Raw genomic sequence first — 27,565 nt, 5'->3', positions numbered from 1 at the left:
TCGTATTCCTTTCCAGATCATTTATATATATATTGAAAAGCACCGGTCCAAGTACAGATCCCTGAGGTACTCCACTGTTTACCCTTTTCCACTGAGAAAATTGACCATTTAATCCTACTCTCTGTTTCCTGTCTTTTAACCAGTTTGTAATCCACGAAAGGACATCGCCTCCTATCCCATGACTTTTTAGTTTTCGTAGAAGCCTCTCATGAGGGACTTTGTCAAACACCTTCTGAAAATCCAAATACACTACATCCACCGGTTCCCCTTTATCCACATGTTTATTAACCCCTTCAAAAAAATGAAGCAGATTTGTTAGGCAAGACTTCCCTTGGATAAATCCATGTTGACTATGTTCCATTAAATCATGTCTTTCTATATGCTTTACAATTTTGTTCTTGAGAATAGTTTTCACTATTTTTCCCGGCACTGAAGTCAGGCTCACTGGTCTATAGATACCCGGATTGCCCCTGGAGCCTTTTTTAAATATTGGGGTTACATTGGCCACCCTCCAGTCTTCAGGTACAATGGATGATTTTAATGATAGGTTACAAATTTTAACTAACAGATCAGAAATTTCATTTTTGAGTTCCTTCAGAATCCTAGGATGCATACCATCCGGTCCAGGTGACTTGCTACTCTTTAGTTTGTCAATCTGGCCTACTTTCTCCATCTATGTGCTCAGTGTGCTCTCTCCCATTATCTCAGTCCTCTTATTCTTCTTCTCCTTCTATCTCCGCTTCCCATCCACCATCCCTCTCCTTCCTTTGAACCCAATCTCTCTTTCCTTTCTCTTCTCCACCTTACCTCTCAACAACCTAGTCTTGTCTCTCCCCATCTTCCCTCAATTTCATCCCCCACCACTCTCCCCCCTCTGGTCAGTTTTCTTGCCTTCCTCCTCCTGAAGCCTCCTTAGCACCTCCTTCCAGTTCTCACCGCTTTAAGGCCTCTCGCCCCTTCCCATTGAGATTTCCTCTCCCCTTTTCTTGTGCTAGGTGGTTTTCATCCTCAGGTCCACGTGGCGTGGTGGCAGCCAGCCCCTTGTTGCTTTTGCAGTGCAAATTCCCCACAGCCAAGAACAGAGCAAGGCTGCTGGCCCCTTACAGCTGACGCTTTGAAAACTACCCTTTAAGACATTTGCTAGCAGGAATGAGGGGCCTGTATGTGTGTACGTTTATCCAGACGGAGCAGAGGCATTCCCGAGGTATACCATGCACGATTTTGTATGTTCCTGCAAATTTCCCGGGAAAGCGAATTCTACGTACAGTTTAACAGGTGTAAACGCGGGCCGTAGTTTTTGTGGAGTAATTTTCAAAGGGAAAGCATACACCTACTTCCCCTTTGAAAGCTGGGGTAACTTAAGTCGTGTTATTTGATGGAAAACCTTTGTAGGCTGTTACAAGTTTCCCCCTCTGTGAGCAGAGGCGTGTGGCCCCAGCAGCTGCAAAGGTGAGGGTGTCTGTGGGGCCTGGAGTGAGTCAGCGACTGTGGGGGCCCAGTGGGAGGGTGGGCTTGACCCTGCTTCTCCCTGTAAAGAAGACTAGCCAAACCCAAGCCAGCCAAGTTGGCTCTGGCCAGGCTTGAGCCTTTGAAGGCTCACCCAGCAATACAGTTGAGAGGATACTCCTGGGGGAATTCTGCACCAAAAAAATTGAAAATTCTGCATCAAAAAATTAAAAATTCTGTGCACGCGTTTTCTAAATTCTGCACATTTATTTCTCAAAATAACAATATTTTTGCAAATTATCATTCTGCATGTCAGTGGAATCCAGTACTTTCATTTATTTATTTAAGTATTTTCTATACCGACATTCATGATACAAATCATATATCATATCAGTTCACATGGGTCAGGGGTGTTGTAACATTGATATTGAGGAAGAAGACAAAGTTACAATAAAACAAGGATATGTAAACTTGGAACTGAAAATGCGATTAAATTTAAATAACTATAGACCGGTGAGCCCGACTTCAGTGCCGGGAAAAACAGTGGAAACAATCTAAAGATTTAATGGAACAAAGTCAGCATGGATTTACCCAGGGCAAGTCTTGCCTCACAAATCTGCTACATTTTTTTGAAGGGGTTAATAAACATGTGGATAAAGGTGAACCGGTAGATGTAGTGTATTTGGATTTTCAGAAGGCGTTTGACAAAGTTCCTCATCAGAGGCTTCTAGGAAAAGTAAAAAGTCATGGGATAGGAGGCAATGTCCTTTCCTGGATTACAAACTGGCTAAAAGACAGGAAACAGAGAGTAGGATTAAATGGGCAATTTTCTCAGTGGAAAAGGTAAACAGAGATCTGTACTTGGACTGGTGCTTTTCAATATATCTATAAATGATCTGGAAAGGAATACGACGAGTGAGGTTATCAAATTTGCAGATAATATTTATTTATTTATTTATTATGTTTTATACACCGTCACTAAGACAAGCCATCGTAACGGTACAAAATTATTCAGATTAGTTAAATCACAAACAATTGTGATAAACTGCAGGAGCACCTTGCGAGACCAGAAGATTGGGCATCCAAATGGCAGATGAAATTTAATGTGGACAAGTGCAAGGTGTTGCATACAGGGAAAAATAATCCTTGCTGTAGTTACACGATGTTAGGTTCCATATTAGGAGCTACCACCCAGGAAAGAGATCTAGGCATCATAGTGAATAATCCTTTAAAATCGTCAGCTCAGTGTGCTGCAGCAGTCAAAAAAACAAACAGAACGTTAGGAATTATTAAGAAGGGTTATTTACTCTTCTGGATAACAGGATTAGTGGACACGGCATGAAGTTATAAATATATTGAAAAGTAAGGGTCCCAATACAGATCCCTGAGGCACTCCACTGTCCACTCCCTTCCACTGAGAAAATTGCCCATTTAATCCTACTCTCTGTTTCCTGTCTTTTAGCCAGTTTGCAATCCACGAAAGGACATCGCCACCTATCCCATGACTTTTTACTTTTCCTAGAAGCCTCTCATGAGGAACTTTGTCAAACGCCTTCTGAAAATCCAAGTATACTACATCTACTGGTTCACCTTTATCCACATGTTTATTAACCCCTTCAAAAAAGTGAAGCAGATTTGTGAGGCAAGACTTGCCTCATGCTGACTTTGTTCCAAACCATTCCCAGTGTGAAAGAAAAAAACCCCTTGACCCAGTGCAGCCACACTCATGCAAGCCTGGTCTCCTTGTTTACTGCCAGTCACGCGCTCTAACTCCTCGGAGCTTCCAGGTCTCATTCTTGGCGACTCAGCTCGTTCCCCATCTTTAATCCCTTGCCCATTCCTGTCTAACTTAAGCTACCAGAGCGTTTCTCCTCCGGCTCAGGGCCCTGCACCGCAGCTCCCTTCAGAACCAGGCAAACGTGCCCCTGCCCCTTAAGCTAGTTAACAGGGGTCGCCGTGAGCGCTACCTCCGCAGCACCCCTGCCCCCCAGCTTCGGATTCAGGAGTCAAAGCTGTTGTCTCCTGTATGGGCCGAGGCAACACCGCCACTGAGCCATGAAACCAGCCCCCCCCCCCCGAAGACCTCCGTTAGTCCAAGGGTTTTACCCCAGGGGCGTGGCGGCCCTCACCTGTGCTCACGCCGTTTGCAAGCTAAAACTCTTTCAACATGCGCAGCTGCCCAAAACCACCGTGAAAGTAGTTTCAAATTTGACGAAGTTCTTTAAATCGCACTGCAAGGGTGTTTGGGAGATGTGTGCTGGGAAAAGCTGTTTTCAGACCCCCACGTGAAAGAGGCGTGGAAGAGAAGCCACGATGTAACCACAGACACGAGCTGCTCCCCTCCCCCCCCCCCCCCCCCCAGGCAAGCCCTGAGAAGCATCAACATCGCTAGGCAGCAACGAGCTGCGTCGTCTTCCGGGGGATCTACGGAAACGTTGTGTGCGGGCGAAGCCGGCAGAGGACCCAGAGGCGGGGAAGAAACAGCTAAGGAGTGACAATCCCCCCTGCCGTGCTTGTTAAAAGACGCAGCAACGCAAACCATACAATTTCAGGTAAAGCCCAACTCAAGGTGCAAGCTTCACAGACTGCTCCCCCTGGCCACCGACCTGTGCTGATCCTTTCAAAGAGTATTTAGTGAGTATAAAAGCTTTTACACCCCTCACCCCCCCCCCCTCCAGCTTCCCCAGCAGCGCTTTTCACAAGCTAAGCCTCCTGGATGCACTACATGGGCCACGCTTAAAGTGTGTAAGTGTATGTGTGCGTGTACGTATAAATGTGTGTGTGTAAGTAAGTGTGTGTAAGTGTGTGCGTGCAAGTAAGTGTGCAAGTGTGTGTGTAAGTGTGTGCGTGTAAGTGTGAGCGTGTGCGTGCAAGTGTGTGTGTGTGCGTAAATGTGAGCGTGTGCGTGCAAGTGTGTGCGTGTGCGTGCAAGTGTGTGCGTGTGCGTAAATGTGAACGTGTGCGTGCAAGTGTGTACGTGTAAGTGTGAGCATGTGCGTGCAAGTGTGTGCGTGTAAGTGTGAGCGTGCAAGTGTGTGCGTGCGTGTAAGTGTGTGTGCGTGTGTGTGTAGAAGAGCACCAGCTCCTGAAATGAGGAAGTCGTCTCAGCCCTGTCCCCCAAGCCCTAAGAAGCCACCCCCCCCAACTCCAGCCTGAAGGAGCAGCCCTAGCAAACCCAGGTGGAAGTCGCGTCCCCCGAGCGAGGCAGAGGACTCACCAGCCGCTGTGGAATTCCGGAGCTCAGGATGGCTTGCAGAGTGATGTTCAGGTACCTGCCGCGGTGCGGGTGCTCTGCCGGCAGGGGCTGAAAGTTCAGGAGCACCGCGGTGCTGTTCTCCTTTGCTATCCGCAGCACGTCAGCCAGTTTGCAGATGGACTGGTTCCCAGCTTCAGCATAGTCTGAGGGGGACAGGGAGCCGACGGTCCAGAACGGATCGGTCTGCAAAAGACGGTGCTGAGGTTACTGGTGGACAAGTTCACGCCCGGGAATAAACCACTAAAGCCGATTTTATTCTCTCTTTCCTGGGACGCTGGTGACCACTGTCCGTGCGGGTGCCGCCGTGCGGATACTGTTAGGGAGCTCCTTCCCCTCACAGCTTGTCGCTGCAGGGCTGCCTTGTTATGGTCCGTGAGCTCATCGGTGCGCACAGCGCTGGACGGGTTAAGCCCCCGCCTGGCACAGCACACCGCTGCAGTGGCAGGGGTCGGCGGGGATCCTCACTATACAGCGCTCACTGCAAACCACTCTGCAGGAGCGCGTACTTAAGAGAGGAATCACGTCCAGGGTGCCGGGGGGTTTTTAGGTTTCAGATGTCCACGAGGGGAGTTTTAATACCCCTCTTTCTATAATCAAACATTTTGGGGTGAATTTTTTTAATGAGTTGCTCACGCCTTATAATCCTAAATGACATGAGTATATGGGGAGAGCGCGAGCAATTTGTATTTTAAAACCGGAAAATTGCGTGCGTGTATGCGCGTGCGGACACAAGAGGATGCGTGTTAAAACGGGGTGGGTTAGGGGCATTCCAGGGCGGGGGCCAACATTTACGCGCGTAAACCCGGATTTTAAAACCGGCGAATACGGCGCGCGTCAGGCTGCAACTTGCACAAAACTTCCTTCTGCTCTCGTTCGGGTGTAAGCCTGAAACAAACTGACTGGGAGAGGGGGCCTCGATGATCTAGAGCAGGGGTCAGGAACCTTTTTGGCTGAGAGAGCCATAAACGCCACATATTTTAAAATGTAATTCCATGAGAGCCATACAATATGTTTAAAACTAAATACAAGTAAATGTGTGCATTTTATGTAAGATCACACTTTTAAAGTACAATAAGTCTCTGAAAATATTACACCAGGCCTTAAGACACCAATACATCTCCTATTAGGAAAACGGACCAAGTCAGGCTGCTATAGAGTCCTACACAGAAACTACACGCCAGCAGAAAACCTCACCTGAATCACATGTGCTGACCCCTCACCTAACATAGAATAAAGAGACCAAAACGCATAACAAGAAGCATGCAGAAAAAACTGAATTGGAAACTGCAACAAGCCAGAGTCTCTGTATGCAGTGTAACAAAGGAAAAAAGAAACATCACACATCCTTATAAAACAAATCAAGAAATATAAAATCATCAGCAGTAAAACTGTACTAACAAAAAGAACATATTTCGAAACAGCTGATGAGTGGAATATCCAATAATTAAAAACTCATATAAAACATTTCCAGATACCAACAAAATATTTCAAAATAGCAGACACAAAGATCCAGTAATGAAAAATAATAAGGATACAAAAATTTTTTTGCTCTGCATACCTGGGAACGTTTGATATCCAGGTGTCCTGAGATTGTTCTGAATTAGCAGGAGGTGGGGTGGTTTGCTTGGAACTTTCTCCTCTCTCAGTCACATACCAGCGCTCTCTCTCACACTGGCTCTCAATGACACACCTATACACACATGCTCTCAGTCACTCACATATACAAATGTTTTTTCTCTCTCACTTATATAGGCTCTTAATTACACATTTACACACATGCTGTCTATCTTTTCACGCTTACACACACACAGGCTTTCAATCACATAAATACATGCTGTCTTTTTCTCTCACACACAGACTCTCATTCACATGCTTACAAACATGTCCTCTCTTTCTCTCATTTACACACAGGCTCTCAATCACATACTCACATGCTCCCTCACCTAAATCAGCTCTCAATCACACACAGACACACATGGTCTCTCTCTCTCATTTAAACACAGGCTCTCAATCACATACTCACATGCTCCATCACCTAAACCAGCTGTCAATCAGACACAGACACACATGATCTCTCTCTTACTTATACACACAGGCTCTTAATCATACATACACATGATCTCTCTCACACACAAAGGATCTCAATCATACACACATACTCTTTCAAACAAACAGGTTTTCAATTACAAACTTACACATACAGGTTCCCAATGGTAAACTTACATTCATGCTCTCTCTCTCACAGGCAGGATCTCAATCACAGACATACTCTCTTTCACATATACAGGCTCTCAATCATTCACATACATGCAATCTCTCACTCACACACACAGGATCTCAAACACACATGCTTGCTCGCTCATTCACTCTCTCTCTCTCCCCCCCTCCGGGAACTCGCGGCAGCAGCAGCCACCTCCCAACGCTAACCTCCTTCATTTTCAGCCCTCGCGGAGGCGAAGGCGGAGTCCCATCGGCCGCGGTTGAAGATTTTCATTTTCCTCCGAGCCGCGCTGCAGTCTTCTCCCGCGCAGGCACCCGATGCTCTCCACTTCCTCTTCCGGGCCGCGGGAAGAAAAGAGCACCGGCGTGCTCTCTTCTTCCCGCGGCCCGGAAGAGGAAGTGGAGAGCATCGGGTGCCTGCGCGGGAAGACCCGCGCAGGCACCCGATGACTCCAGCGCTGGCACCCGGCTGACACCCGATGACTCCCGCGCAGGCACCCGGTTGACTCCAGTCGGCGTGCTCTCTTCTCCTCCCCCCCGCGGCCCGGAAGAGGAAGTGGTGAGCATCGGGTGCCTGCGCGGAAGAAGAGACCACGCTAGTGTGGTCTCTTCTTCCCGCGCAGGCACCCGATGCTCTCCACTTCCTCTTCCGGGCCGCGGGGGGGGGGAGGAGAAGAGAGCACGCCGGTGCCGCTGACTCCAGCTGTCCTGCCGCGTTCCGCCCGGGCTGACAGCATTTTAAGCCCGGGCGGCGGAGGACCGGGGAGCAGCTGGGTCAGCGGGGAACCGCGAAGTATGGCGACACGTGTCTGCGAGCCAGATGCAGCCCTCAAAAGAGCCATATCTGGCTCGCGAGCCATGGGTTCCCGACCCCTGATCTAGAGATAGACTGGGCAGACTGGCGGACTGACTAAGTGGTCGAACTGGTTATTTCCTGCACACGCCCCTGTTTTAAAATGTGCTCATTTGCATGTCTAAAAGCCGACAAAAGCCTTAAGGAAAGACATGCGAATAACGTTTCCTCGGCTAAGTGTTTAAAATTAGGAGCCCACACGTGCACGCAAGGCGCATTTTATATTATATGCGTGCACGATTTAAAATTCCAGTGTATGCATTTTGGTGACCTGGCAGTTTCCCCCTGCTATTTTGGGCTTCCAGCTCAATCGGTGCCGGATTCTGGCACCATGAGACTTCAATTCATGAAGACGCAGGGATTCCTTTTTCCCCATCCCCTCCCAAATTATTTTAGCACGGTCATGGTGGTGAGAACCTTAAGGCTGGGGAGCATGCACCAGGGCTCTAACCCAGACCGCTGAAATCAGGGGATCCTAATTCAAGCCACCAGGGGTCACCACCGCACAGCGACTATGACTCCCACCCCACCACCACCACCACCGGAGGCGGTGAACGCCCCTCCGTGCAGCAGAAGACCTGAACCCACAAATCGAACCCGCGTCCCCTCCGCATGTCCGTGCGTTTACACTGAATTTCTTGAAAGCGACTACCGAAACCCCCGAGAGCGGCTAGCGCGCTGAGCGGTGCTGCAAATGACAATGGACGGGTTCAGGAAGCGCCCACAAATACAGGAAACAAGAGGGATAAATCAGAAGCGACTCCCTGCAGACGAGCCGTGGAGATCCTACCTTCAGGAACCACTGCCCGGCGTTTAGCCTCTCCAGGTCTGTCCAGTTGAGCATAGAAGAGCGTTCAGAGGCCAGCTCTGGAAACACGTCTTCCACGTTCGTCGTCCGCTGCAGCAGGCGGTCGTGCATTAAAAACGGGACGCCGTCGTGGCTGCAGAGGGATGCAAGAGGCTCATTTAATGTTCTGATATTCACCTCCCTCTCCCCAGCTGCCTGCATAGCCCACGCCTCAGACTGGTCCAGTCCTTGACCACGGTCATTTCCTAATGATGTAAACCAACATTAGCCCAAGTTTGGGCATCTTTTGGATGCAACTCCAGTTTCTGGCACTGGATTTTCATTCATTTTTTTTTAAATTATAATTATGTGAGGCATTCCAGGCAAGGCACAACCATTATTAACATAAGGTGCCCAAATATTCAAAGCAGTGGTGATGCCCCGGTCCGTCCATTCGCCGCCCATTGACTTGTGCGGGTTAAGTTGGCCTCAGTATGTCCCTATTCACACCTTATAGAGGAAACCTGTTCTGGATTCAGGGCTCTGGATGCAACATCCAACGTCCGAGTTTCTATTATAGTGAGTTAACTCTGCAACTTCAGCAACTGCAGGTTTCCCCTGTGTCCCCAGTGGTCTCGTTGGTGAGTCAAGGATTGGTCTATCATCACATCAACTGGCTACATTTATTTGCGTGTCCAAGGGAATTGCAAAAAACCTCATACGTCACCATTGATGGGGAAACTCCATCAACATATTATACAAGCTCTGTTTAGCCATGCATATGGACACTGTACAGGCAACACTTATTGCATTTGGTTACCAACACGTTAATACTGTCAGGCAGATACTGTAAAAAAAATGCGGGAGAGCCGGTGCTCAGTGTTGAGCGTCCGCTCTCTCAACACACACCCAGGCACCTCTCCTGGGGGCGCGATTCTCTATTTAAAAGAGGTGTCGCGCTGAGAAGGCGGCACTAGGGACAGTAGTGTAAAATTGAGCCTCCGTTTTTCTAACCCACTGACCGGCGGGCAGATCTTTATTTATTTATTTATTTATGTTCCTCCGACTTAATATCCTACTTTCTGTACACTTTTCCAGGTTGCTTAGAAGTTAACGTCTGCCCTTGGGCAGGCACTAATTTCTGAGAGTAGGCAGCTTGGCTGCACATTTTACTTTCAGTATCCTGGGCGTCTGATAGGCTCATCAACATGCATTTGCATGTTGATGAGTGCTATTAGTTTTCGGGGGGTTGGCCACGCATTTTTGATATGCTATTACCCCTTACAGTACAAGGGGGTAATAAGACGTGGGTCGGAAACGTGCAGCCAATTGCGTGGTGAACTGTGCGCTCGGCCAAGAGCACCGTTCTGTATTGGCCTCTGTGCGTGTGCAAGAGTGCATGGGTTTTTTTTTTTTTTCTTTTATTAAACCAGATTAAAGTTCAGTACGCACATCTAAAACCCATAAATCAGATCTGTCTAATTGCTGTAGGGCAGACGTTTTCAACCCAGTCCCCTGGATTTCAAGCTTCTCGCAAGGAATGCGCATGAAATATGTCTGAATACGTCCAACTTGGTGCTCCAGAGGAATGGGTTGAAAACCACCGCTATAAGGCCCGAGAACCATCTCAATCAGCGTTTCCCAACCCTCTCCTCGAAGGCACACCTAACCCGTCGGGTTTTCAGGATATCCACAATGAATATGCAGGAGAGAGATTTGCATATGTTGGAGACTCTCATGCATATTCATGGCGGAGGCACTGATCTGAATAAGAGGATTCCAAATAAATGCTGTGTAAACTTGCTTCTTCTTCTCAACCAAAACCTAACTTCTTACAAAGGGCAGGAAATGCAGTTTACATCGTCAGATTCTCTTGCAGGAAGGGGAAAGGAACGCGAGGGGAGCAGGGCTGGCCTCTCCTGCATCATTTTATTCCTTCCTCTTCTCCGTTTGTGGCGAGTACATCGAAGGCTTGATAGTTACCTCGCCGTCTGCACATACTTGTTCTCAAAATGAAAAAAAACCAAAAACCAAACAAGAAGTGAAGAGGTGGATGGCATCTGAATAAAAAAAAAAAACCCAACCCCAAAAAACCAGAGTACAAACCACTCCCAGAATCACAGGGTGGCAATTAAGTAATGGATTTGAATGGCTTTCCATGCCCCCCCCTCCTCATCCTCACGTCCGAGCTCGTCAGAAAGCTGGCTGGTGACTGCAGCTCGACTGAATGGGCCCGGCTCTTTCTGGCACTGTCAGCAAGGGAGAAACCAGACCAGGAGCCTGGTCCCGTGCATCGTAAGCAGTGGGATGATGCCGCCGTCTAATCAGAATCCAGCGCGCACGGCGATCCCTAGTGTGAGGGGAACACATGGAGCTGCACTTTCAGAAAGGAGGCGACAGGAACTGCCAAAGGCAGGGAGGGAGGGAGGGAGGGATGCTTCGTGGCCACAGCCAGCCCAGGTCCGAACCCTTGGCGAGGCTCCTCAGCTGCACGTTTCCCCGCCCCGCTATGATAAAACTCCCTGCGCACTGAAACCGCCGGGAGACCTGCAGAACCAGTCACAAGCTGCAGTCAAAAGCCAGTGCGGGTGTGTGCCACGGACAGCACGGGGAAGGTGGTCGCACCATTACTGAGGGATGGCAGGTGGCACACCAGTATATCTAGGGGGTGCTTTCAGTTTTCTCTCTGACTCCATCTGCTGGAGGGGAGGCATAACCCAGCAGTCTGGACTGATCCTGGTACGTACAGGGAAGTTTAACTTATTATGGGCCTGGCTGGCGTGCCCCTGCCCTCACCTGCCACAGCCTGTGTTCGTGACCCTGCAGGAGGGCTAGGGGTAACCGAATTAAAGCCATGGGGACAGACAGAAGTAGCAGCTCGAACAAGAAACCAATGCTGAAGGCCAGTCCTTCAGTAATGCAAACAATTTGTCTGGCCTTGCAGTTCACCCTCCCTCAGTCAGGGTTACATTTCTATGAATGATGGAAAGTCTCTCAGCATGAGGAGACCACCCTGCTGACCATCTGTGTGTTAATTCACTTTAGATTATGCTCTAATGTCCTCTGGACTAATTGCTTTTAGAATCTGTGCCCTAGCTTTAGATTCAAGCATTCCCTGTGCTAATTAAGCTTAGGTTTATGAATTAGCTAATCAGCATCTGTAAGAATCGGCAATAGTAACGCTTGCTAGTTAGGGACAGCTTGAACTCAGGAGCTGGGAAAAGGAAGGGAGTTACGTCCAGAAACTAAGCAAGCAGGGACCCTTGGTCTGACTCAGCATGGCAATTTCTTATGCTCTTTTAAAAACGCACGAGCTCCCGTGAGTAAATCGGGTTTTGCATCAGCGAATGCTACTTTTTTTTTTTCTGTGCCTAAATTATAGGCGCATATATATATTTTTTTTAAAACAGGTAGGAAAAGTGTCCGCTTTCGATGCATTGCGTGAATTCACGAGCTGGGGTTCTGCATGCGTAGCTTATATTATGCGCGTTATCTGATACACGTGAGTTATAAAATACCCACTGTAGGTGCTTGAAATTCACCCACAGAGGGGGAGGAACATTACTGAGCTTTTGGTCCGACGGTTGGGACACTGAATCTTCTGTACGCAGGGAGGGTAATCTCCAAAGCCGTTTCTGCGGGCGAAACGGCGGAGAAGACCTTTCCCCCAGTAAAGCTGCCTGCCTGCTCCCTGGCTGAACTTAACACGCTCCTTTGTCCTGCACGCACGTGACTTTACCCGCAGTCGGCAGAGGCGTTCCTGGGGATGGGGCAGAGGACGGGTTTTGCATTTTCGGGGCTTAGCTTTTCAAAGGGAATTTACCGAGCGTAAAGCCCGGGTTTATGCGTGTAAATGGGCTTTATTGTGCAGGGGGGCTGTGCACGTGCCAGGACGTGCAACAGTGATTTCAATGGTACTTTCAACCACACTAGAAAAGAAAGCGCAGGGTTGGGGGTGGGGGCCAATTCCCAGGTACACTTTCACTTTTTTGAAAGCGAGCATGCACACCTGCACGCACGCACACACACACTCACACACACATACATTAACACCTAACGAGCAGATGCCCAGGCATGCACGGACGCCTCGCTGTGCTCCAAACACTCCCGCTGAAAATGATTCACAATCAGGCTCACGCACAGAAGGCTGCTTTGAAAATCAGGGCTAAAGTTTTGCAGGCAACTTTTTAAGTTTTGCCCGAACGAGGGCAATTTGTGCACACATTTCCCCCCAAAAAAACCTCTGTGCGCACCTCAGCAGGGGTAACGCTGAGCAAGCAGTACTTTTCCCTCTGAACAAGGGTGGGAAAAGTCTGGGCTTAATTTACAGAACCAGCCCCCATAAAGCCGGGGTGGGCAATTCCGGTCCTCCAGGGCCGCAAACCAGGATATCCCCTAATGAATATGCAGAGTGCATGCAAATCTCTCTCATTCATTAGGAACAGCTGCTCTGCGGCCCTGGAGAACCGGGATTGCCCACCCTTCTTCCATAAAATGCTTTTCCCCGCAGTTTCGGGGAGGTGTTCCCGGACTGCGGATATGGTCGGAGGAGGCAACAAAGCACAGGGCTTTACATTTTCAAAACCGCGTGGGCTTTTTCCCCCTGGCAGTTTTCTAAGGGACAGCATTGCTCGTGCTTTCCTCTTCAAAAACCGACGCAAAACCCACAGGTAAAAGAATCCAGAGACTCTGCATCAAAAATGTACGGTTTTCCTTGACCCCCCTAGAGCAGGGCTTCCCAAACCTGACCCGGGGGGGACCAGCCAGTCGGCTTTTCAGGATATCCGCACTGAACATGCAGGAGATAAATTTGCATACAGCGAGTCTCCACGATATGCAAATCTCTCTCATGCATATTCCTTGCGGGCCTGGCCGGGAATCCTCCAGGACAGGCTTGGGACCCCTGCCGTAGAGAATTATCCATAACCAGGTGCCCACAAATGCTGCATGGAGAGCAGCCACTAGTGTGAAGGAGTGGAGGTCGGGGTGCAATACTTGGGACACTGTCCCGCAGCAAGCGCTGTGCATAAAATGCATCTCTGAAACACAGAAATCCCGTCAACTGCAATTAAACCAAAGGAATAAACCTGAATATGCAGCAAACTTGGGGCGGGAGGCGCTTGCTTTTCCCCCACATTATCACGAACGTCGGTGGCTGTGGGAACGATTACAAATCTTGGCAATAAGACACAGAACTGGTCTTGGGGGTTTGGCTTAAGTATTGCCCTCGTCGTACCAAGCAAAGTTGAAGCTGGCGAGGCCTGAAACTGCCTACCTGCCGAGGCCACCACTTTGACCAGTTCTGGGCAGGCCTGGGACAGATCTGGAGGGCAGTGCTGAGAGGACAGGTGAAAGATGCGGGGTCGGGTGAGGGTACTGGCTTGCACATGGGAATTTACGTGCTCATCTACCCAAAGAGAATGAATCTCAACTGCTCAGCAATGGCCATTCCCTAAGTCAACTTGATTAACAGCAGTTAATGGACCTCTCCTCCAAGAACTTAGCCAAACCCAGCTACACTAACTGCACTAACCACATCCTCTGGCAACAAATTCCAGAGCTTTATTGTGCGTTGAGTGAAAAAGAACTCTCCGATTAGTTTTAAATGTGCCCCATGCTAACTTCATGGAGTGCCCCCTAGTCTTTCTATTATCCGAAAGAGTAAATAACCGATTCACATCTACCCATTCCAGACCTCTCATGATTTTAAAGACCTCTATCATATCCCCCCTCAGCCGTCTCTTCTCCCAGCTGAACAGCCCTAGCCTCTTCAGCCTTTCCTCATAGGGAAGCTGTTCCATCCCCTTTATCATTTTGGTAGCCCTTCTCTGTACCTTCTCCATCGCAATTATATCTTTTTTGAGATGCGGCGACCAGAACTGTACACAGTATTCAAGGTGCGGTCTCACCATGGAGCGATACAGAGGCATTATGACATTTTCCGTTTTATTAACCATTCCCTTCCTAATAATTCCTAACATTCTGTTTGCTTTTTTGACTGCTGCAGCACACTGAGCTGACGATTTTAAAGTATTATCCACTATGATACCTAGATCTTTTTCCTGGGTGGTAGCTCCTAATATGGAACCTGGATGGGCCATTTTGCTCTTGAGCTGCTGTCATTCACTACGTTACTCGGTGAATCAACCTCGGCAGGAAGGTGGGGGAAAGCCCAGGAATGGGAAAAACCGGGGAATAAAAGGGGAAAACCACAGCCAACCAGCCCCAGAATTAGGCAAGCCTCCAGCTGATGGGCAACACTCTTTTTTCCCAACTCAAATTTTGAAGGGTTTTTTTTAATGTTGTTTGTTTTCGAAGATTCACACTGGGATGAAGGAAAACCTCATGACAAAGAGCACGAGAATTCTGAACCGACTGAAAGAGGGAGCCATTCTTGACTTTTCAACTTAAACCTCCGCCCAGCGGATTCCTCGCTTGACACAGTGCAAAGCCGCCCCGGGGATGCCTCACCTTATCACCACGTCGGCCTGGAGTCCGTAGGCTTTGTGCTGTACCAGTTTCTGGAACGACATCAAGGTGTTTTCTGGTGCAAGCTGAGAAAGGAAGAAGTTCAAAGCAAACCAATTATTATATGGAGTGGGTTACATGGGTTCACAGCTCTGCTCCCCGAGCACCACCAACAAAACTAGTCGGGATGATCACAATGAGGGATTAGGAGACACATTTTCTTGGTTCGAGAAATGCAATAATTTTGCATAGCTTATTGCACCGGGATAGAGATGTGTTTATAACTTTCCAGGAATGGAGTTGGACATCCCTGATTTACAACAAAATAATCTTTTATTTCAATTTTCGCGATAAATAGTGGCCTCCTGTGTTAAGTTTAAAAACTTCAAAATATCGTGCAACAGAAAAACCCGCAGTACCCACCGCTCCCACCAGGTGGCGCTGCTCCTCATAAGATAATTCATTTTGCATCTATTTATTTAAAATATTTGTTACTCGCCCTTCCAATGTTCAGGACGGGGTACACTAGACATTCATAATAAATCAGTCACACACACACCCATTGAAAGGGCTAAAATACATAAACATAACTGAGCACATAAGGCCTGCAGACGTTGTATCCAGTGGGACAAGAAATGTCTTCTGTGCCTTTCTGACCATTTTTGGGTCTCCCAACGTCCTTATCTCTGCTGGTAGGGAGCTCCAGAGGATTGGGCCTGCTGAGGAAAAGGCGCGCTCTCTGGCCTCGTGCAGGTGGACAAGTCTTGGTGATGGAGCATCTAGCAGTCCTCGGTGATGGACGATGTCAGAACTCGAGAAGGCATATTGAGCTTTAACGTGGCTGCTTTCCAGCGGGAAGAAGAATTATTTAGCAGGTCATGAATAGCGACGGACAGTTTCCATTGTGTTCGGGAACGCTATGGGAAGCCAGTGCAGAGACTGTAAATCTGGCGGGGTGCGATCAGGAGGAGGAGGAGGGGCTCCGGTTAGAAGCTGGGAGGCAGAATTCTGTACAATTTGTAATGGACAGAGGTAGCACAAAAGCAGGCAGATCAATGAAAAGAGAATTGCAATGGCCTAAGCTGCAGAAGAGACTGAAGAACAGTCCCCTAAGGTCTCTTGGTTGCAAACGACGCAGCAGATGAAGTCTGCAAAATGAAGACCGGACTAAGGTTTTAAAGGTGATCGTGCACTGACAAGAGGTGGTTACGGACTACATGAGAACTAGGAATGAACCGGCCTTTAATAACCCAGATACCACAGTAGCAGTCCCTGGCAGGGTTATCACCCAGACCACGGCTCGCTTCAGAAATCAGTTCACGTGCGCCCCCAATTTTCCCAGCTCTCCCTCCCAAATTCTGCCCTTGTGAGACAGATGGGATTTCCCAGGTGCCGTGCACACCACTTCCACAGCCATCGGCGGCCCCTGTGAGCTCCCTGAACGCAGGTCTCCTGCCCAGTACCTACCACTGGGCTACTCCTTTATCCCCTCCCCTACAAAGGTTCGTCTTTTAAGTCCACGTGCCGATGTAAAAGACTAAAGGTGGGTCCGGAATCAGCCCCAAAAGCACTCTGGGGAGAGCTCCTGCACCATTTCCAAGGGGAAACGTCTCCGGCACGGCAAGGAAGCCTATTCTAGACTTTACATCTTTCCTTAAGAACAGGCTGATTTACAGAGAACTCAACAGACCAATCAGCAATCAGTCTCTGAGACCTCTTGACCTCTTTCAATACTGGACGTAACCTACATGCAATTTCGTATATCATCTTTGGAATGGTTTACTTCTCCGACAAATGCACCAAACAGCTGCAGTCCAGGGATGTGCAGCTAGACTTTTTTTTTTTTTTGGTCTGTTTCGTTTTTATTATTCGTTACATTGTGTTTTCAATTTAGCGTGCACTAAATTGTGTTAGTACGCACTAAAAACGAACAACAACAAAAAAACAAACCCCCAAACAAATGCACTTGTCTACTGCAATCCTCCTCCATGGAAGCCATGCAGCTCTTCGCTGCTTCTGGTAGTAGGGCAAACAGTTCTGCAAGGAGAGAGATAACACCTTGCTATTTCCAGACCTTCAAAATAAGTTTTAGGAAGATAAACCTTTGAGAAGATTCCGCTGCTGTGCAAGCCCACCCTGCTGCAGTTCAAAAATTGTTTCTGTAATTTATTTATTTTCTCCGGTGTTTAACAAAATAAAGAGTAATACCCTAGGTATGACCGATACTTAAAGAGGAAATTCCAATATTTCACTATGCAATACGGTTAGGATATGCCAAATAAACAAACAATGGCTTTTGCAATACTCGGTTAGCATCAGTCATCAAGGGCAGCACCACAGGTTTGTCACAAGAGGGCAGCACACACTGAACTCAGCCGAGGTCTCATCCTGCCACAGGGTCTCTGTGCAGCTCACACCTCATTGAGAAAAAAAGCTAAGCGTAAACTAATTTTTTTATTAATTTTTAATGGCACACTCACTGAACGTACGTTACAGCAACTACAGAACACGGTGGAGAAAAAAAAATTCAGCTGCGGTCAACGTTTAGCACGCGGAGTGGGGGTCTCTCCAGCCTTTCGCAGGAACTTCATGTGAATTTGTCCGAAATGGATCACTGCGGAGGCGGCCGAAGAAAGCTGAATGGATACAGGCTATCTTCCCTTCTCTTTCCCCACCAGGACACACGGAGTTGGACGGCAGCTGAGGCCCGTCTAGTCTGCCCCAGCTTGCTTGTTACAATCCCATAGGCCTTGATTGACCTCTCCGTACGTGTCAGACTTCCTACACGCAGACGCCCACCAGTCTGCTCCGTCCCACAGACTTCAAGACTAGAGAGAGGGGGCCGCTGACCACATTGCGTCCTCTCTTCTCCTCTCTGAGCGGACGGCCTCATAGGGGGCCCAGAATGAAACCTCCATTAAGTTCTGTGTCACCATCCCTGCCTGGTCGTATACAAGCATTCCCACACTGATTTTGGTAAATAATAGTTTGCTACTTACAGTATCCATAGCCGGCCCTAAACTATGGAAGTCAATGCCTGAATTTATTTCTGTACTTATTTTTATAAAATGTATAAACCACTGAGCCACAAATCTCAGCGGAGAACAATCAAACCTACATAATAAACACACAAAAACACAATAATGCAATACCAAACATCAAAACCTGAGGATACCTGAGAGTTTGCACTGATTTGAAGAAAGATTTAAAAATACGGCTGGAGATGGCATTTACAGGCTAGTGAGGTTTTATTGTTGTGTTGATTGCAATGTATGTATAAACTCTGCACGTTTTTAATCTGTAACCCGTTCTGCTCTGTAATGGAAAAAACGCTATATAAATAACGTGTAAATAAACAAATACAAGGCACCTGACTCTCCTGCGCGCTATTATTTTTTGTCGGACAGTGCGTGAAGCCGCGTGTCCGACACTCTCTCCCAGCAGCGGTTCCTCAAAAGGGGGGCCACAAAATCGTCGTCTGGGGTTGCCAGCAAGTCCCCAAGGCAAAAAAAAATAAAAATTCCAACACGCCGCCACAAGCAGAGTCACGCGGCCACCTGGCATGCAAAGCAAGCCGGTGCTTTCCAACGTCCACGCGAGGCTGAGGAGGAGGGCGCAGCGCGGTGCAGGGTGCCTGGGGCACTCAGCAAGGCCTTGCCTTCATGTTACATCCTCGGTTTTAAGTAGACGCAAGCGTGCAACTAGCAAAAAAAAAAAAAAAAAAAGAGTAAAATGTATAAACGGACGAATACGAAGCCAGCCCAGGAAGCAGCAGCAGTCGCCAGAGCAATGACGAGGGCCGCAGCGCAGGCAGATGGGATTTGTGATTGGCTTTGACCTTTTTCAACTCCCTTTCTTTCTGTATTTTTAGAGACATGGAGCCCCTCCTGCCCCTCCCCTCCCCGGGTCGGGAGCGACAGTGTCTTATCCGGTAAGAGCTGCTTCCCGCGTGTAATAACGTCGTCGCTGAACTCAGAGTTACGAAGGAAAAATATCTAACGGGGTCTCGGTCTTTAGAAAGGATATTTTTCCCCCCTACTAATTGTTTCTGTGGATGACCGGGAAATTTCCGAGTAGTTTCGATAATTAGAAGCGTGAGGTCCAACGAACATTTATTCAGGACGGAGTTCAACTGTAGAACAACGAAAGGGTTTTAAACATCCAGTTTTGGTTTCTTTAAAAATTCTAAATCCTCTGGGCATCCTCTCCTTTTACAAGACCGTATTAAAGTAGCTCCGGTCAGATCGGCTCTAAAACAAAAGGGCGGCCAAGCCTTCCACCGCGAAGAAATCGTTAATCCCGATTCTCCCCTCTGAAGATGCGGCATTTTTCACCAAGTCCTCACACGTTCTTAAGAGAGAAACTGAAAGCCCTTTTCCATAAACTGGAAGCCATTAACTCTTAGCTGTGGGTTACCGCTGAAAAAAACAAACAGAAAACAACGCAGTTTCAAATAAACTCTAAACCCAGGACTTTGCCGTGATTTAGAATTAGCAGAGAGCTAAAAACGTAAAAGTAATCTACCAGGCCAATATTCTGCAAAGTTGAAAAGGGATAACTTATCCGTCTTAAGTTAGGCTGGAGGAGTTTCCAGGGATTTTCAGTGGGCCGTGCACTCGCCTAAAGTTATTTCTCCAGCTATCTTTAAGCCTAACCAGCTATGTTTGAATATTGCTGCCGGATAAAACTTACCTGGCTAACTTGCAGAGGGCCGAAGATATTCAGCCACACGTCTGGTTGGAGTTAGCCGGACTACGTTTATTTGGCCAAGTTAACCGGGTGCTGCTAAAACATCGCCTCCCCCTGGAAGTCTGAGCTCGTTGGGTATCAGGAAATTGCACGGTCTGCAGGTAACTGGCTGGACTTTCCCAAGGGAAGTCCTTCCTATAATGCCCCAGGGCCTCTTTCTGAAGGAGCCCTGGGTGGAGGGGGAGGGAGAGCATGAGGATGAGATGAGGAGGGAAGGAGGCTGAACGGCAGGGAGGGGAGCCCAGAGGAGACAGCAGCTTTGTGGTGAGAGCCAGTCCCGTTATCTCACCCTGGCCAGGCGGCCCTCATAATCGTCCCCACACCGCTGACTGGAAGCTCAGCTTGGCCGATATTGATCTAACAGCAAGGCTGGTTTAATGAATTAGCACCAACATAGGAAATCATTATAAGATAAGAGCTAAGAGAGCTCTGAAGGGATAATTAGTCTTTTTTTTTGTAAATAAAAGGCAATAATTAGCAGCAATTTCACTCCCACTCGTCATCAGCTTGATGGTTAAGGAAAGCAAATCACAACGTGGCATGGTGCGCGCGCCGGTGGCATGCGGTCAGGGTCTTCAAGGATTGCAGTGAATCCCCAGCCTTGACCAGATTCCTCTGTTTAAGATTTTTTTTCTTTGTGTTTTTTTTTTTTTTGCCTGGGCCGATGCTGCACTCAACCGCCACCTCCTTACTCCTACAGCCAGCGGCGGGAGCCACGTATAAGCGAACGTCATCTCCTGCTGCCGAGGGGGTGATCTTGCAGTTTACCGCGAGCTCGGCCCCGTGGCAACAGGAGAACGCGCACTGCATCAACACCACTGCCACTGTCCACGCCGCCCACGAAAAACCTGCGATCTGGCAGGCTGCTGAGCCCGTCCTGCAGCGCACGAAGGAGACAGGAGACCCCTGCGTAACCTGGCAGCTGCCAGTGGAGCCCATCCTGTGGGCGGCCGAAGACGAGTCCCTGCAGGCCACTGCAAAGGGGACTGAATAAGAGAGAAACCTGAACCCGGTGGCACGGCGAAGAGAGGGGGAGGCCCTGAACCTGAGTGAGTGAGTGATTGTCTCTGACAGCGAACAAGACACTGAATGTAAAAGAGTGCCTGTGTATATGTGTTCAGCGAGCCAGTGAATGTGAGACTGCCTGTGTGTGTGTGTTCAGCGAGCCAGTGATTGCGAGAGTGCCTGTGTGTGTGTGTTCAGCGAGCCAGTGAATGTGAGAGTGCCTGTGTGTGTTCAGCGAGCCAGTGAATGTGAGAGTGCCTGTGTGTGTTCAGCGAGCCAGTGAATGTGAGAGTGCCTGTGTATATGTGTTCAGCGAGCCAGTGAATGTGAGAGTGCCTGAGTATATGTGTGTGTGTGTGTGCACGCAGAGAGCCACTGAATAAGAACATAAGAAATTGCCATACTGGGTTAGACCAAGAGTCCATCAAGCCCAGCATCCTGTTTCCCACAGTGGCCAATCCAGGTTACAAGTAGCTATTAATCAAGATGACTTAGGGAATAGCCACTGCTATTAATTGCATCAGCATGGGATCTTCTTAGTGTTTGGGTACTTGCCAGGTTCTTATGGCCTGGTTTGGCCTCTGTTGGAAACAGGATGCTGGGCTTGATGGACCCTTGGTCTGACCCAGCATGGCAATTTCTTATGTTCTTAAGTAGTTCTCATGCTACTGATCCCAGTAATAGCAATGGCTATTCCCTAAGTCAACTTGATTAACAGCAGTTAATGGACCTCTCCTCCAAGAACTTATCCAAACCTTTTTGAACCCAGCTACACTAACCACATCCTCTGGCAACAAATTCCAGAGCTTAATTGTATGTTGAATGAAAAAGAATTTTCTCCGATTAGTTTTAAATGTGCTACCTGCTAATTTCATTATCCGAAAGAGTAATAACCAATTCAGATCTACCAGTTCCAGACCTCTCATGATTTTAAATACCTCTTTCATATCCCCCCCCTCAGTCGTCTCTTCTCCAAGCTGAGCAGCCCTAACCTCTTTAGTCTTTCCTCATAGGGGAGCTGTCCCATCCCCTTTATCATTTTGGTCACCCTTCTCTGCACCTCCTCCAGTGCAACTATATCTTGTTTGAGATGCAGTGACCAGAATTGTACACAGTATTCAAGGTGCGGTCTCACCATGGAGGGATACAGAGGCATTATGACATTTTCCGTTTTATTCATTCATTAACCATTCCCTTTCTAATAATCCCCAATATTCTATTTGCTTTTTTGACTGCCGCAGCACACTGAGCCGACGATTTTAAAGTATTATCCACTATGACGCCTAGATCTTTTTCCTGGGTGGTAGCACCTAATATGGAACCTAACATTGTGTAACTATAGCATGGGTTATTTTTCCCTATATGAACACCTTGCACGTGTCCACATAAAATTTCATTAGCCATTTGGATGCCCAATCTTCCAGTCTCACAAGGTCCTCCTATAATGTATCACAATACACTTGTGATTTAACTACTCTGAATAATTTTGCATCATCTGCAAATTTGATAACCTCACTCGTCGTATTCCTTTCCAGATCATTTATAAATATATTGAAAAGCACCGGTCCAAGTACAGATCCCTGAGGCACTCTACTGTTTACCCTTTTGCACTGAGAAAATTGACCATTTAATCCTTCTCTCTGTTTCCTATCTTTTAACCAGTTTGTAATCCATGAAAGGACATCACCTCCTATTCCATGACTTTTTAGTTTTCTTAGAAGTCTCTCATGAGGGACTTTGTCAAATGCCTTCGGAAAATCCAAATACACTGCATCTACCGGTTCACCTTTATCCACATGTTTATTAACCCCTTCAAAGAATGAAGCAGATTTGTTAGGCAAGACTTCCCTTGGGTAAATCCATGTTGACTATGTTCCATTAAATCATGTCTTTCTATATGCTCTGTGATTTTGATCTTTAGAATAGTTTCCACTATTTTTCCCAGCACTGAAGTCAGGCTCACTGGTCTATAGTTCCCAGATCACGCCTGGAGCCATTTTTAATATTGGGGTTACATTGGCCACCCTCCAATCTTCAGGTACAATGGATGATTATAATGACAGGTCACAAATTTTAATTAATAGATCTGAAACTTCATTTTTGAGTTCCTTCAGAACCCTGGGATGTATTCCATCCCATCCAGGTGATTTGCTACGCTTTAGTTTGTCAGTCTGGCCTACTATGTCTTCCAGATTCACAGTGATTTGATTCAGTTCATCTGACTCATCACCCTTGAAAACCATCTCTGGAAATGGTATCTCCCCCAACATCCTCATTAGTAAACACAGAAGCAAAGAATTCATTTAGTTTTTCTGCAATGGCCTTATCTTCCCTTAGAGCCCCTTTAACCCCCTTGATCATCTAATGGTCCAACCGACTCCCTCACAGGTTTCTTGCTTTGGATATATTTTAAAAGGTTTTTATTATGAGATTTTGCCTTTACTGCCAACTTCATTTCAAATTCTCTCTTAGCTTGTCTCATCAATGTTTTACACTTAACTTGACAATGCTTATGCTTTTTCCTTTTTTCTTCAGATGGATCCTTCTTCAAATTTTTGAAGTATTTATTTTGGCTAAAATAGCCTCTTTCACCTCTCGTTTTAACCATGCTGGTAAGCGTACATCTGGACTGTACTTCTAAGATGGTATTTTTAAACAACGTCCAAGCCTGTTGTACACTTTTAACCTTTACAGCTGCATTTTTCAGTTTTTTTTCTATTTTCCTCATTTTATGTTTCCCTTTTGAAAATTTAGAGTTAGAGCTGTAGATTTACATATTGTCCCCCTTCCAGTTATTAGTTTAAATTTGATCATGTTATGATCACTATTGCCAAGTGGCCCACCACCATTACCTCTCTCACCAAATCCAGTGCTCCACTGAGAATTAGATGTAAAATAGCTCCATCTCTCGTTGGTTCCTGAAGTAATTGCTCCATAAAGCTGTTGTTTATTTCACCCAGGAACATTATGTCTCTAGCATGATTTGATGTTATTGAAATCTCCCATTATTACTGCACTGACAAATCTCCCGTTATTACAGAACTGCACTGAATGTGAGAATGCCAGTGCGTGTGTACACAGAGAGCCACTGAATGTGAGCGATTGCCTAAGTTTGTATGTGCGAGGGAGAAAGAGCCTCTTAGTGTGTGTGTGTGTGTGTGTGTGTGTGTGTATATATAGTGCACCGAATATGAGAGAATGCAGAGTGTATGTCTGTGAGGGAGAGAGAGCCATTGAATGTGAGAAAGTGGCTAGGTATGTGTGTTTGTGTGGAGAGAGCCACTGAATGTAAGAGAGTGCCTGAGCATGCGTGTATGTTTGTGAGGGAGAAAGAACCACTGAGTGTGAGAGAGTGCCTGGGGGAGATGAGAAAGCCACTGAGTGTGGGAGAGTACCTGGGTGGGTGTGTGGGAGGGAAAGAGAGCCACTGAGATTGTCTGTGTGTGTGTGTGTATAAGAGGAGAAGAAATGAGTGTGAGAGCATGCCTTTGTGTATATGTGTATGAAGAAGAGAGAACCACTGAGTGTGAGAGAGTTCCTGGGGGAGATGAGAGAGTTCCTGAGGGAGATGAGAGAGCCACTGAGTGTGGGAAAGTACCAGGGTGGGTGTGTGGGAGGGAGAGAAAGCCACTGAGATTGCCTATGTATGTGTATGAAAAAGAGAGAACCACCGAGTGTGAGTGTGTGCCTTTGTTTGTGTGAGGACAGAGTCATTGAGTGTGAGAGTGCGCCTTTGTGTGTAGGGAGAGTCACAGAGTGAGAGACAGAGTGCTTTTGTGTGTGTGTGTGTGTGTGTGTGAGAAGAAGAAAGAGCCACTGAGTATGTATGTGTGAGAAGAGAAAGAGAATAAAGTTTGTTCACCCTCCCCCACCCACAACTAATCCAGGACAATCTCAAGCTGACCGGAAATCAAAAGTTCCCAGGTATTAGTTTTAATTGTTGGATGTTATTTGATATGTCTGCTGTTTTTAAATGTTTTATTGATGTCATATTTGCAGTGCTGCTCTTTCCTGTGTAGGGTTGTTGCTGTTTGAGTCCTGGGAGTTAGTGCTGTTTTGATATGGCAGATTTGTCTCTTGGGATAAACTGTATTCTTTACAGGCTGTGATAGCTTTTATGGGAGCTATGTAACTATTATCCCAAAATACTGCATGTGAGCTATTGAGACAATACAGGACCCATCTTTGGATGTGACCATCTCTGATCTGATATCTGAAGAAGGGGGCCTATGTACTTTCAAAACCTCTTGTACAACATTTTTAGGTAAAGCTATTTATTTTGCAGGTGTTTTTAGGCAGCCTGGCTTGTTCTGTTTATCTATTAGGTGGTGTATTTGCGTTTTAGGACCTAATGTAATATTTGCCTTTTTATAGGTAGAGTTGTTACTGTTTGAGTGCCGACAGTTAGTGCTGATTTGGTACGGGAGGTTTACTATATTGTAATTGTTTATTCGTGGCTTTCTGAGGGCCAAGCCCTCACCCAATGCATGTTACAAAAGGCCTAATGCCACATGGGTTCCAACTGTCTTTTGTATGTTGGGGAAAGGGGACAGAGGGAGTGAGAGACTGCCGAAGGGTCAGGGATGGGGGTGTGGGAGGGTAGAGGGAACCGAGGGAGCAAGATTGTTGGTGACTCGGGAGTTGGGGTCGGAGGCGGAATTGGAACGAGGGCGGAGGGAGCGAGACTGAAGGTCCCCGACTATGAAGGTCACCGCACGCTGCTGTGCTGCACTAACGATACCTTCAAGATGACAAGGCAGGAGAAAGACCGAAGGCCAAGCTGCAGATCCGTAGGAAACAAACAGGAGGCAGAGCTGCAACTGGCAAGGCGGTACAAAGCCAGAAACGAATTAAGCAAACGGAACTGGAACGCAAGGTGGTTTCAGAGCATGCGAGTCCTTTACCTGCTGGTAAAGCATCTTAAGTCCCTTCCCCTACATTCCCCTCCCTTTTTAACTGTTCTTTTAGCCCAAGTAAAGTCGAGCCGAACAAGTCGGAAGTGTGCACTTTGCTGAATACTTCAGGAGGAATTAGTAGCCAGTTATTTACTTACTTAAAAATCCCTCCAATTCTAAGCGGAGCGCTATTGCTCCCATTCTTTCAATCTAACAGGCTCCCTGGCTGGGTAGCTGCTCAGTAACACAACGGCCGATATTCAAAGCCATTTAACCGGATAACTCACAGTTTATGCCGCTGAATAGCGTAGCTCTGAATGCTCAAACGGATAAGTCATCATCCGTGGCAGAAAACAGGCCTAAACTTTAGCCTTAGCTGGCTATATTAAAAAGAATATTAAAAATAATAATATAGCCAGTTAGGTAGAGAGGGGCCGTTTAAAGTATTATAATTTAAATAAATAAAAGCCGGCCACCCCGAATCCATGCTCCCCTCTCAATGTTCCAGACAAGTTGCCTTCCAATCAGAGGCCCCCACGCCCCCTTCCAGGTTTTATTCGAATAATGAAAGTATGAGCTGTTGGCGCCTGCTTCTTTCCCTCCCAGATTCCAAAATTTTCTTCAAAGGCGGCAACCCATCCTCTCTCATCCACCACCCTAACCCTCCCAAGTACCTTAATGTAAACATTCAGAACCGGATCGCGGTAAACACTGCTAGCGCGATCCGGGCCCGGCGCTTCTAACGGGGAAAATCAAATCAAAATGGAGAGGCTGAGCTCCTCGGACAAAATAAAGAGGAAATCAAATGAATACCCAGGGCGGACGTCACTCGCGCACCAGGGCAGGGGGGGGGGGCTCTCAAGCCGGTCCTCGAGTAGCTGCTAGCGCCAGTCTGGTTTTCGTTGACGCCCACAACGAATGTGCGCGAGAACCATCCGCATGGCTCCTCTACCCCAGTCCTGAGAAGCACTGCATTAATATGTGGGGCTGGGGAAGGCGATGGGGGCAAGGGAGAGACACGGAGCAGCCCGTAAGGGAGATGCTTTCTTCTCCTAGCGGTCCACGTTCGGTAGGTTGGCAGGTGGCAAAGTTATCAGGGTCAGTTGACCCCCGGGGGGTCCAGTCTCCCACTGAATATACTCGGCTGAAGTTCTCAGGGTAATTTTATCCGGATAACTTTAACAGTCCTACTGAATATACTTGGAAGGTTGGCCCACAGAAAGTACCCGGATAACTTTAAACTTAACCGGCTATATGTAGAATGTAGCCATTAAGTGAAAAAAAAAAAAATAAATAACAAATAAAAAAAAAAAAAAAAAAAGCCAGATAATACTTAAAAAGCAGTCGGGGCATAGTGCCTGAACCTCCCAAAATAAAATAAAATAATGTCCAGGCCACAGTATTAAAATTAAAGCTCTGGTTCTGGGCTCCCTCCTGCACCCCCCACACCCTCCCCCGTTCCAGAACACCAACCCGCGTCTTCCCACCCCCCCCAAACCTCCAGGGCTGGTCGGAGCAGCCCCAGCGGCATCCGATCCGCAGCGAACCACTGCAGACGGATTCAAAACGACGACGAACGACGTCTCCAAAGGTTGCGAGCGGTGCAGTCCGCGAGGGAAGAGGGATACACTTTTAACTGAGAGCGGACCCGAGACTCACTGCACCGCCTTCCATCTAAAAAGCAAGCTCCCTAACCTGCCTTCCGCCGCTCTGCAGTTCATGGCGGCCGTCCTTCAGACGGAAGTGCATTTCATTTCTTTCGCTACATCACGCGTGCAAATGTTTTACGCACGTTAAAAAAAACAAACAACCGTACAAACGCGCGCAAAATCAATCTTATGCGCGTAACGAGGCGAAACAACAACAACAACAAAAAAAAAGTTACA

General features: G+C 47.4%; 1 protein-coding gene across 3 annotated transcripts in view; it reads right to left on the bottom strand.

The window, feature by feature from the left end:
• GDPD5 (glycerophosphodiester phosphodiesterase domain containing 5) overlaps positions 1-27,565 on the bottom strand; it is a 424,914-nt gene that overhangs the window by 44,566 nt on the left and 352,783 nt on the right. For all 3 annotated transcript variants that reach the window (XM_029602145.1, XM_029602143.1, XM_029602144.1), the window contains 3 exons: positions 15,034-15,116; positions 8,566-8,716; positions 4,664-4,885 (listed from right to left, as the gene is read on the bottom strand). In XM_029602145.1, coding sequence (XP_029458005.1) covers positions 4,664-4,885; positions 8,566-8,716; positions 15,034-15,116 — 456 coding nt within the window. The remainder of the gene's footprint in view (positions 1-4,663; positions 4,886-8,565; positions 8,717-15,033; positions 15,117-27,565) is intronic.

This window comes from Rhinatrema bivittatum, chromosome 5 (assembly GCF_901001135.1).
Source record: "Rhinatrema bivittatum chromosome 5, aRhiBiv1.1, whole genome shotgun sequence".
Taxonomy (NCBI): Eukaryota; Metazoa; Chordata; class Amphibia; order Gymnophiona; family Rhinatrematidae; genus Rhinatrema; species Rhinatrema bivittatum.
The sequence above is the reverse complement of the archived record's forward strand: the minus strand, read 5'-3'. Positions and strand labels throughout refer to the sequence as shown.